This window comes from Coregonus lavaretus, assembly GCF_964263955.1.
Source record: "Coregonus lavaretus genome assembly, chromosome: 5".
NCBI lineage: Eukaryota > Metazoa > Chordata > Actinopteri > Salmoniformes > Salmonidae > Coregonus > Coregonus lavaretus.
In genome coordinates this window covers 68,223,582-68,236,651 of record NC_139992.1, presented here as the reverse complement: position 1 = coordinate 68,236,651, position 13,070 = coordinate 68,223,582, and the positions used below count along the sequence as shown (strand labels likewise).

The 13,070-nt window shown below is 41.8% G+C and overlaps 1 protein-coding gene across 3 annotated transcripts in view; it reads right to left on the bottom strand.

Annotated features, from left to right (window-relative positions):
• The window catches only part of LOC311130105 (rap guanine nucleotide exchange factor 4-like), a gene marked incomplete at its 5' end in the record, with an annotated part of 63,734 nt that overhangs the window by 22,172 nt on the left and 28,492 nt on the right, over positions 1 to 13,070 (bottom strand). For all 3 annotated transcript variants that reach the window (XM_084162783.1, XM_084162782.1, XM_084162784.1), the window contains 2 exons: positions 416 to 480; positions 974 to 1,049. In XM_084162783.1, coding sequence (XP_084018909.1) covers positions 416 to 480; positions 974 to 1,049 — 141 coding nt within the window. The remainder of the gene's footprint in view (positions 1 to 415; positions 481 to 973; positions 1,050 to 13,070) is intronic.

Below are 13,070 nucleotides of genomic sequence, written 5' to 3'. Positions count from 1 at the left end.
AAGCCAGGTCTTAGAAGCAGCCTTGTTTATATTTAGTCAAACTTTAAACAAACTCCACATTCCAGACTTATTTAGAGCTTCTGGCAACTACAGAGGATGTTGTTAGATCAGGATCCACGTAAGCAGCAAGTACATATGAGTAAATACCCATCACTTTACCACCAACTGTCACTCTGCCATTCACAACAGTGTTCAATCTGGATGATATTCACTTCACATAAAGTGGTTACTAATCTCTCGTACACAGACGTTTACGCTAGATTTTGTCTCTGGGCTGCCAAGATTTCATGGTTACTGCCACAGTCATACCGTGCTTTTTGGATGATGATAGTGGACAATGTTTGATGGTGAAAGTAAATCATTATGATATTTAATGATGAAGTCTCCGTTTTGTGTTCAGGATACACTACTGTACCTTATTCAGATGTTTAGAGATGGATCCAAAAGAGTTGTTGCTTATGTTCTCTTTGTCAGGCATTCCTGAGTAAGAAAATAGAAAAATGCCACTTGTTTTCATTCCTAAAACATTAAGTCTGAGTTTAAAGCCAAAGCAACACAAAATAAATCCCACAGATTAGTATTTATTTTCAGACATGACTAGCACTTGTTTCTATGCAACAATTGGTGCATGTTCACAAATATACTTAGACAGATAAATACATAATCGCGATGCTATGTTGAATGTAGATACAGTATGTGTCGACTAGAATCTCCTTGAGTGTGTTACATAATATCATTGGACAGTCCCCAAGGGAGATTTGTACAGTAAGAAGAGTGTGTGTGTTTTTACCCTTCAGGAAAAACATCATTAGTCATTTCACTTCAAAACCTTATCTGAGGGGAGATACCTGACTATTCTTAGACTTTCAAACTGTGATATCGCTTATTTCATAGTAAAGGCAAGAGGTAGGCCAGTAAGGAGCATTTTACTGTAGGTGAACATTACTGATGTCACTGTAGTTCTTGTACTCACTGTCAGTGCTGCGTCCACCACTTTCCATAACTCCATAGGGTGGGGCAAGCAGTCCAGCCATGCACTGACGATATTTCTACAGAGACACAGAAGACAGAAGAACGGTCTTATAATTAGACATGGTGGAACAAGCCACAAGCCAAATCCTTAACAAGGTTTATTTTACAGTGTGTCGATGCAATTCAATTCAAATCTTTTCAGTCTCCTGAGGGGGAATAGGCTTTGTCGTGCCCTCTTCACGACTGTCTTGGTGTGTTTGGACTGTGATAGTTCGTTGGTGATGTGGACACCAAGGAACTTGAAGCTCTCAACCTGTTCCACTACAGCCCCATCGATGAGAATGGGGGCGTGCTCAGTCCTCTTTTTTTCCCTGTAGTCCACAATCATCTCCTTTGTCTTGGTCACATTGAGGGAGAGGTTGTTATCCTGGCACCACACGGCCAGGTCTCTGACCTGCTCCCTATAGGCTGTCTCATCGTTGTCGGTGATCAGGCCTACCACTGTTGTGTCGTCGGCAAACTTAATGATGGTGTTGGAGTCGTGCCTGGCCATGCAGTCATGGGTGAAAAGGGAGTACAGGAGGGGACTGAGCACGCACCCCTGAGGGGCCCCGTGTTGAGGATCAGTGTGGCAGATGTGTTGTTACCTACCCTTACCACCTGGCGGCGGCCCGTCAGGAAGTCCAGGATCCAGTTGCAGAGGGAGATGTTTAGTCCCAGGATCCTTAGCTTAGTGATGAGCTTTGAGGCCACTATGGTGTTGAATGCTGAGCTGTAGTCAATGAATAGCATTCTCACGTAGGTGTTCCTCTTGTCCAGGTGGGAAAGGGCAGTGTGGAGTGCAATAGAGATTGCATCATCTGTGGATCTGTTGGGGCGGTATGCAAATTGGAGTGGTTCTAGGGTTTCTGGGATAATGGTGATGATGTGAGCCATGACCAGCCTTTCAAAGCACTTCATGGCTACAGACGTCAGTGCTACGGGTCGGTAGTCATTTAGGCAGGTGATCTTAGTGTCCTTGGGCACGGGGACTATGGTGGCCTGCTTGAAACATGTTGGTATTACAGACTCAGTCAGGGACATGTTGAAAATGTCAGTGAAGACACTTGCCAGTTGGTCAGCACATGCTCGGAGTACACGTCCTGGTAATCCATCTGGCCCTGCGGCCTTGTGAATGTTGACCTGCTTAAAAGTCTTACTCACATCGGCTACGGAGAGCGTGATCACATAGTCATCCGGAACAGCTGGTACTCTCATGCATGCTTCAGTGTTGCTTGCCTCGAAGCGAGCATAGAAGTGGTTTAGCTCGTCTGGAAGTCTTGTGTCACTGGGCAGCTCGCGGCTGTGCTTCCCTTTGTAGTCTGTAATAGTTTTCAAGCCCTGCCACATCCGACGAGCGTCAGAGCCGGTGTAGTACGATTCAATCTTAGTCCTGTATTGACTCTTTGCCTGTTTGATGGTTCGTCGGAGGGCATAGCGGGATTTCTTATAAGCGTCCGGGTTAGAGTCCCGTTAGAGTCCCGCTTGAAAGCGGCAGCTCTACCCTTTAGCTCAGTGCGGATGTTTCCTGTAATCCATGGCTTCTGGTTTACAAGGGAAGCCAGTTTGGATTTGGCTTCACACCAAATCACATCACATCAAAAGCAAAACATAATTGACAGACAAAACTTGAATGTTGTTGTCCTCTGATGGCTAGCTAGCTAAAATGGTCCCTTTCCTAAATTAGCCATGGATGGGGATAGGGATTTGGACTTGTGGTTTTACTTAATTCTCCATACTGGCCAATAATTATAAACTGCAATTCTGATCCAACCATAAATTCATATATTGTGCCCCTGGCCTGAGAGGATGGAAGTTCAATATGTAGCTAGATGTCGTAGGCTAATGTTAACTAGCTGGCTAATCGTTGACGATTAAAGGTATTTAGGCTAGCGAGCAAGCATTTTAGCCAGGTAGCCTAGGACAACAAAAACTAAAAGCGTGTACTGTATGACAGAGTCATCGACTGTTTCGTCAATATGAAAAATAGGAGGATGACATTGGCGTTTCTCTACATGTAGGGTGAGTCAAAATGTTTTTTCTACTTGCACGCACATACACAAACAGAGAGAAATCAGAACCATGGACAGCCACATCATATTTAGCTTAAATTGGACTAAATTGTTTTTGGTTTAGAATAAACATAGGTGATTTGATGATGTTGAAATGTTGAAGTTGAAATGGTGGAGACAGATCCTGTTTTCTTTGCGACTTGAGGTAACTCTCCGTGGTTCTAAATCAATAGTTGTTTAGTAGTCTGAAAATGTCTGAAACATTAACTTGCTTGACAATGCTGTAGGTCATGTAACTGTTTGTTACATGCAATATGCTTTGTGGACTTCACCGGACAGAGGTTGCTCTCTGGTTTTGTGATGAAACAAAGGTGTGGTTGAATTTATTCTGCCACTGTGTCTTCTTATTGTCTCAGCCTTAGGCCTATTTATCACGGTGGTAAGGCATATGAACTAACAGGTTACAGAGCGAACAATGCAATTATCACAACACATAGGTTGTAATATGCCTTTTTTTTCTGGCTTGGCTTCCCCAGTGATTTTACCCATGCTCCGCTACTGCTCCCTCTGTAGACTCTTTATCAACATGGCCATTGAGGACTATGTAAATACACAGCTGATGCCTCCAGCTGGCAGTTATGAGCATTCAGAAGCTTTACAACTGATGCAGCCTCATTTAAATGAGCCTTCATCTCACAAACAGCTCCACAGTGTCCCAGTGCATTTCAAAGGACAGAACAAAATACACATTTCATGTAGCTAATGATGGCATTACTGGGGGATGAGCAGATTGTGGCAGAATAGTTGATTTAGAGTTGATGAAATCCCCTCAATCTGTAGTCTTTACAGATGAAAAGGAATTACAACAGATTACACCAAGATTTAACAAGACACACACAAACACATACACAGACACTCACACAAGAGGGAAGCATCCAAACTTCTGAAAATAAGTCTGGATCTCTTTTCACTGCATTAATATTCCAGTGTGTAGTCCCTCCCCCATCAGAGCACAGGCACACACAACTGGGTTCCAGTGGTTTCTGGTGTACTGTAGATTAGGCCTATCTATGTACAGTTGAAGTTGGAAGTTTACATACACTTAGGTTGGAGTCATTAAAACTCGTTTTTCAACCACTCCACAAATTTCTTGTTAACAAACTATAGTTTTGGCAAGTCGGTTAGGACATCTACTTTGTGCATGACACAAGGAATCTTTCCAACAATTGTTTACAGACAGATTATTTCACTTATAATTCACTGTATCACAATTCCAGTTGGTCAGAAGTTTACATACACTAAGTTGACTGTGCCTTTAAACAGCTTGGAAAATTCCAGAAAATGATGTCATGGCTTTAGAAGCATCTGATAGGCTAATTGACATCATTTGAATCAATTGGAGGTGTACCTGTGGATGTATTTCAAGGCCTACCTTCAAACTCAGTGCCTCTTTGCTTGACATCATGGGAAAATGAAAAGAAATCAGCCAAGACCTCAGAAAATAAATTGTAGACCTCCACAAGTCTGGTTCATCCTTGGGAGCAATTTCCAAACGCCTGAAGGTACCACGTTCATCTGTACAAACAATAGTACGCAAGTATAAACACTATGGGACCACGCAGCCATCAAACCACTCAGAAAGGAGATGCGTTCTGTCTCCTAGAGATGAACGTACTTTAGTGTGAAAAGTGCAAATCAATCCCAGAACAACAGCAAAGGACCTTGTGAAGATGCTGGAGGAAACAGGTACAAAAGTATCTATATCCACAGTAAAGTGAGTCCTATATCGACATAACCTGAAAGGCCGCTCAGCAAGGAAGAAGACACTGCTCCAAAACCACTATAAAAAAGCCAGACTACGATTTGCAACTGCACATGGGGACAAAGATCGTACTTTTTGGAGAAATGTCCTCTGGTCTGATGAAACAAAACTAGAACTGTTTGGCCATAATGACCATCTTTGGGGGGGGGTACTGTCACACCCTGGCTCTGGGGACTCTATATTTTGAGCCAGGGTGTGTAGTTTCTATGTGTTTGTGTTTCTATGTCGTGTTCTAGTATTGTATTTCTATGTTGGCCAGTGTGGTTCTCAATCAGAGGCAACGAGTGTCAGCTGTGGCTGGTTGTCTCTGATTGGGAACCATATTTAAACCGTCTGTTTTCCCTTAGTGTTTGTGGGATCTTGTTTCCGTTTGGTTTGTTCCAGTTGGTTGTGTTTAGACTTAGGACGTCACGGTATCGTTTGTTGTTTTGTTATTCGTGTGTACACTTTAATTAAATAAAGTATGTTCGCTCAACACGCTGCGCCTTGGTCTACTCGATACGACGATCGTGACAATTATTCTGACATTTCACATTCTTAAAATAAAGTGGTGATCTTATCTGACCTAAGACAGGGAATGTTTACTAGGATTAAATGTCAGGAATTGTGAAAAACTGAGTTTAAATGTATTTGGCTAAGGTGTATGTAAACTTCCGACTTCAACTGTATGCTCCACAGACTCCTACTACTTGGCTTTAGCCTCAACCCATATCTGTCTGTAAGCATTAGTGCACTCATCCTACATGTAGAGAGATCCTCTGAGGAATCAGAGCATGACAATAAGGCTATAAATGGCTTATACTGTAGCTGTGCCTTGCAGCATGACTATTATGTAACAAACAATGCAGTATAGGCCTAATATTTAGTTGCAACCCCCCCTTTGCCCTCAGAACAGCCTCAATTTGTTGGGGCATGGACTCCACAAAGGTCTCAAAAGCATTCCACAGGGACGGTGGCCTATATTGACTCCAATGCTTCCACAGTTGTGTCAAGTTGGCTGGACAAATATTTTGTCTTTCCCATTCATCCTCTGAATGGCAGACATACTGTATACAATCCATGTCTCAATTGTCTCAAGGCTTAAAAATCCTTCTTTAACCTATGTCCTTCCCTTCAGCTATACTGATTGAAGTGGAATTAACAAGTGACATCAATAAGAGATCATAGCTTTCACCTGGTCAGTCTATGTCATGGAAATAGCAGGTGTTCCTAATGTTTTGTACACTCAGTGTATATCACTTAAATAATCAAAAAAATGCATGAAACCATTTGCATGTGTAATTATATGTGAAGAGCTTCCATATCAAAGAGAGAGTAATACAGCTCTGCTTCTCTGGCAGAATAGCACTTTTCTTCTGCTAAGCTTTTATAGGCTAATTCTGTCTCCCTACTACTAGACCCTCAAGTACAAAATAAAACACACAACATCAAGGAGAGGGTCATTGTTACGGATACAGGTATCCTGTGTCCTGTGTTTTCCTCTCCTTCTGCCCTAATCACAGGTGTCCTGTATGTTCCTGATTGGTGGTCGTTGAGATGTCTGCTGGTTGCTAAGGTGGACCAATCAGTGAACATTCCTCTGCATTGCACCACCTGTTGCTGGTTTTTCAATCACACATCCCATTGTATAAAAACCAGTCAGTTATGTTTGTTGTGAGAGAGACTATTTCCGTATGTGAGTATGGATACTGTGTTGTCCTGTGTATTGTTTACGCACTAAGTTGCTGGTTCTGTTGTTTAGTAACTTTGTTCGACTACTTTTTGTATGCGAGTATGGATACGGTGGTGTCCTGTGTATTGTGTACTCACTAAATTGCTGATTACTTTGTTTGGTAACTTTGTGTGTTTCTGGGAAAAGGGGAGTTGAAGCAAGTTGCCCTTGGGCGTACATTACCCGTAGGAAGAAATCTGTCTAAATACACTAGTTAGACCTGAGCGGACCACCCCCTGTACTTTTGTATGATTAGCAGTAGCTTAGCGGTTCTTGAGGCAGGCAAGATCAGTTTAGTTTTTTTTTTTTACACTATTGTTTCATTTCTTGGGTCCTGCTCAGCCCTTTTTCCCAAACCTTTACCGTGTGTTCAGCAATAAACCATTTATGTTTGACGGTAGTTTATGGTTGTCGTGTAGTTTTTGTTCTCACTGTTCCATGTCACACTCCTAATTTGCATGAATTATGTTACGGGTCTCATGTCCATCCACCCTAGACGTTTAGAGCCACGGGGTTCGTAACAGTCATTTAGATCAGTACTTTGTGCAATGTCACTGAATCAATTGTCTTGAGTTATTGACACAATAAGAAACTAAACATAACTCATCAAACAACTATAATCTAAATAAATTAAAAACAAAAAACTGTTTTAAGTGAGAACTAGGCATTGGTCTGAAGCCTAAAAAGAAAGGAACTTCACATGAGCACCACAATGCCTACTCCACCCATGCTTTACCAAGGTTTTCCAGCACACAGCTTTGACCTACTACAGTAGCTATGTTGGTCTATTGTAATTCAAACAATGTGTATACAGGTTACTTAGGATTCAAACATTCTCAAACAGCCTAATTCATACTCTTAGAAGAGGTGCTCCCACAATAATGTGATTTGTACCGCATACAAGTTAAAGTATTGGATTCTTCACACACACACTAATCCCATTCCACTATCTTTTCAAGCTTTTCTTAATTATATGAAAACAAGCTTTGTTTTTATACTTACAAGACCATAATGCTTGATTGATTGAGCGATTTTGTCTTGTAGTAATGTGGTGCCTGCCTGTATTTCCTAAATTCTAAAAGTCTAAGCTGTTAGGGGAGTTCTACTAAGCTAACATATGTAATTGTTTTAAGATGGTCATAACATTGATAATTTAGCCATTTGATTTTCAATTTTAGGACCCCTTTAGGTATCAAAAATATATACAGTACAAGTCAATGGTTTGGACACACCTACTCATTCCAGGGTTTTTCTTTATTTTTACTATTTTCTACATTGTAGAATAATAGTGAAGACATCAAAACTATGAAATAACACATATGGAATCATGTAGGAATCATGTAACCAAAAAAGTGTTAAACAAATCAAAATATATTTGAGATTCTTCAAAGTAGCCACCCTTTGCCTTGATGACAGCTTTGCACACTCTTGGCATTATCTCAACCAGCTTCATGAGGTAGTCACCTGGAATGCATTTCAATTAACAGGTGTGCTTTCTTAAAAGTTAAATTGTGGAATTTATTTACTTCTTAATGAGCCAATCCGTTGTGTTGTGACAAGGTAGGGGTGGTATACAGGAGATAGCCCTATTTGGTAAAAGATCAAGTCCATATTAAGTCAAGAACAGCTCAAATAAGCAAAGAGAAACGACAGCCCATCATTACTTTAAGACACAAAGGTCAGTCAATCCTGAAAATTTCAAGAACTTTGAAAGTTTCTTCAAGTGCAGTCGCAAAAACCATCAAGCGCTTTGATGAAACTGGCTCTCATGAGGACCGCCACAGGAAAGGAAGACCCAGAGTTCTCTGCTGCAGAGGATAAGTTCATTAGAGTTAACTGCACCTCAGATTGCAGCCCAAATAAATGCTTCACAGAGTTCAAGTCACAGACACATCTCAACATCACCTGTTCAGAGGAGACTGCGTGAATCAGGCCTTCATGGTTGAATTGCTGCAAAGAAACCACTACTAAAGGACACCAATAAGAAGAGACTTGCTTGGGCCAAGAAACACGAGCAATGGACATTAGACCAGTGGAAATCTGTCCTTCGGTCAGATGAGTCCAAATTGGAGATTTTTGGTTCCAACCGCCATGTCTTTGTGAGACGCAGAGTAGGTGAACGGATGATCTCCGCATGTGTGGTTCCCACCGTGTATGGAGGAGGAGGTGTGATGGTGTGGGGGTGCTTTGCTGGTGACACTGTCAGTGATTTACTTAGAATTCAAGGCATACTTAACCAGCATGGCTACCACAGCATTCTGCAGCGATACACCATCCCATCTGGTTTGCGCTTAATGGGACTATCATTTGTTTTTCAACAGGACAACGACCTAAAACACACCTCCAGGCTGTGTTAGGGCTATTTGACCAAGAAGGAGTGATGGAGTGCTGCATCAGATTACCTGGCCTCCACAATCCCCCGACCTCAAACCAATTGAGATGGTTTGGGATCAGTTGGACCGCAGAGTGAAGGAAAAGCAGCCAACAAGTGCTCAGCATATGTGGGAACTCCTTCAAGACTGTTGGAAAAGCATTCCTCATGAAGCTGGTTGAGAGAATGTGCAAAGCTGTCATCAAGTCAAAGGGTGGCTACTTTGAAGAATCTCAAATATAAAATATATTTTGATTTGTTTAACACTTTTTTGGTTACTACATGATTCCATGTGTTATTTCATAGTTTTGATGTCTTCACTATTATTCTACAATGTAGAAAATAGTAAAAAAAGAAAGAAAGAAAACCTCTTGAATGAGTAGGTGTGTCCAAACTTTTGACTGGTACTGTATATACACAAATTAGTTGATAAAATATTGAATTTGGCCTTTACTTTTATAGCCCATAGAAACACATTGAATAACACATTCTTAGATGGCAAAAAAGACAGTCAAAAAAGACATCATAAGTAATAAGGTTTTAAAGTGTCTGTCCTATATCTAGGAGATATAAAGAAAGCTAAGGAAATATTTTTTGGGACACATAATTAACCCCTTATTTTTGTTGGCACAAAACTACATCCATACTTCCATTCATTTGTATGGGTTACCTTCATATTTCATAAAATCTTTTTGGGGTCAGTAGGTGCCCAACATAACACAAGGTGGTGGTGTGTTGGACACAGTCACTCATATATAGAGGTGTATACAGCCTGTCTGCATTCCTGATTTCTGTAACCGTTAGCTTACCTGTGTAATATTGACATAAGCTCAGAAACACGTGTTTTGCAAACATGGTCCTGTTTTATCAATTGCTGTGCTGATCAATGGGCAGTTTATTACCTCTGTCAAATGAATATGTAGTTTAAAGTTGTGTGTATTTGTATTTATTTTTGCAATAAAGATGGTTACGCTACAATAATACACATTTACAATAGCCCTATATCTAAAAATCCATACAGCTTAATGATATATATATACATATTATTTGAATAGCAGGACACTGTAAAGTTATTCCACTGAAGAGTATGAATTAGACTGTTTGAGAAGGTTTGAATCCTAAGCAACCTGCATACACATTGTTTGAAGTAATAGACCAACATAGCTACTGTAATAGGTCAAAGCTGTGCACTGGAAAACCTTGGTAGTGCATGGGTGGAGTAGGCAATGTGGTGCTCATGTGAATTTCCTTTCTTCAGACCAATGCCTACTTTTCACTTAAATCAAAAAACAAAAAAACTAATATCCATGTTTTTTACACCAGAGGGTAATTATGCAACATTATTATACAACATTATAATACAGCATAACACAGCAATACAAGTAAAGTAAAAATACACAATAATGACAAATGTTCACTACTTTACCCCAAGTAGGGAAAGGATGGCGGGGTTCAAAAGTAATAAAGGGGAGTGTATATATACACTGCTCAAAAAAATTAAGGGAACACTTAAACAACACATCCTAGATCTGAATGAATGAAATAATCTTATTAAATACTTTTTTCTTTACATAGTTGAATGTGCTGACAACAAAATCACACAAAAATTATCAATGGAAATCAAATTTATCAACCCATGGAGGTCTGGATTTGGAGTCACCCTCAAAATTAAAGTGGAAAACCACACTACAGGTTGATCCAACTTTGATGTAATGTCCTTAAAACAAGTCAAAATGAGGTTCAGTAGTGTGTGTGGCCTCCACGTGCCTGTATGACCTCCCTACAACGCCTGGGCATGCTCCTGGTGAGGTGGCGGATGGTCTCCTGAGGGATCTCCTCCCAGACCTGGACTAAAGCATCCGCCAACTCCTGGACAGTCTGTGGCGCAATGTGGCGTTGGTGGATGGAGCGAAACATGATGTCCCAGATGTGCTCAATTGGATTCAGGTCTGGGGAACGGGCGGGCCAGTCCATAGCATCAATGCCTTCCTCTTGCAGGAACTGCTGACACACTCCAGCCACATGAGGTCTAGCATTGTCTTGCATTAGGAGGAACCCAGGGCCAACCGCACCAGCATATGGTCTCACAAGGGGTCTGAGGATCTCATAATATAATAATAATATGCCATTTAGCAGACGCTTTTATCCAAAGCGACTTACAGTCATGCGTGCATACATTTTTGTGTATGGGTGGTCCCGGGGATCGAACCCACTACCTTGGCGTTACAAGCGCCGTGCTCTACCAGCTGAGCTACAGAGTACCACGGTACCTAATGGCAGTCAGGCTACCTCTGGCGAGCACATGGAGGCCCCCCAAAGAAATGCCACCCCACACCATGACTGACCCACCGCCAAACCGGTCATGCTGGAGGATGTTGCAGGCAGCAGAACGTTCTCCACAGCGTCTCCAGACTCTGTCACGTCTGTCACATGTGCTCAGTGTGAACCTGCTTTCATCTGTGAAGAGCACAGGGCGCCAGTGGCGAATTTGCCAATCTTGGTGTTCTCTGGCAAATGCCAAACGTCCTGCACGGTGTTGGGCTGTAAGCACAACCCACACCTGTGGACGTCGGGCCCTCATACCACCCTCATGGAGTCTGTTTCTTACCGTTTGAGCAGACACATGCACATTTGTGGCCTGCTGGAGGTCATTTTGCAGGGCTCTGGCTGTGCTCCTCCTGCTCCTCCTTGCACAAAGGCGGAGGTAGCGGTCCTGCTGCTGGGTTGTTGCCCTCCTACGGCCTCCTCCACGTCTCCTGATGTACTGGCCTGTCTCCTGGTAGCGCCTCCATGCTCTGGACACTACGCTGACAGACACAGCAAACCTTCTTGCCACAGCTCGCATTGATGTGCCATCCTGGATGTGCTGCACTACCTGAGCCACTTGTGTGGGTTGTAGACTCCGTCTCATGCTACCACTAGAGTGAAAGCACCGCCAGCATTCAAAAGTGACCAAAACATCAGCCAGGAAGCATAGGAACTGAGAAGTGGTCTGTGGTCACCACCTGCAGAACCACTTCTTTATTGGGGGTGTCTTGCTAATTGCCTATAATTTCCACCTGTTGTCTATTCCATTTGCACAACAGCATGTGAAATGTATTGTCAATCAGTGTTGCTTCCTAAGTGGACAGTTTGATTTCACAGAAGTGTGATTGACTTGGAGTTACATTGTGTTGTTTAAGTGTTCCCTTTATTTTTTTGAGCAGTGTATAAAAAACATGGGGGATTGGAAGTGATGCAGACAATTACATTGATGGAAGTTACAATCTATCTGCAATATTAAGCTGATCTACCCCCCAAAAAATTAAAAAAAATTAAAAAAAATTAAAAAAAAAAAAAAATGACAAATGGCAGAAATAATAGTTCATTGTATTTATTTGATATTAATAGCTGATATTTCAGAGGGAAGCGAAAAACCATAAACCCATTTAAGCCAATACGGAGTAAACTGGAGAAAAAAATCCCTGATCTCTTTTAACAAGACAATCAAGCAAGCTCCTGGAAAATACACAAATAATCAAATCAAATCAAATTTTATTGGCCACATGCGCCGAATACAACAGGTGCAGACATTACAGTGAAATGCTTACTTACAGCCCTTAACCAACAGTGCATTTATTTTTTATAAAAAAGTAAAATAAAACAACAACAAAAAAGTGTTGAGAAAAAAAGAGCAGAAGTAAAATAAAATAACAGTAGGTAGGCTATATATACAGGGGGTACCGGTGCAGAGTCAATGTGTGGGGGCACCGGCTAGTTGAGGTAGTTGAAGTAATATGTACATGTGGGTAGAGTTAAAGTGACTATGCATAAATAATTAACAGAGTAGCAGCAGCGTAAAAAGATGGGGTGGGGGGGCAGTGCAAATAGTCCAGGTAGCCATGATTAGCTGTTCAGGAGTCTTATGGCTTGGGGGTAGAAGCTGTTGAGAAGTCTTTTGGACCTAGACTTGGCACTCCGGTACTGCTTGCCGTGCGGTAGCAGAGAGAACAGTCTATGACTAGGGTGGCTGGAGTCTTTGACAATTTTGAGGGCCTTCCTCTGACACCGCCTGGTATAGAGGTCCTGGATGGCAGGAAGCTTGGCCCCAGTGATGTACTGGGCCGTACGCCCTACCCTCTGTAGTGCCTTGCGGTCGGAGGC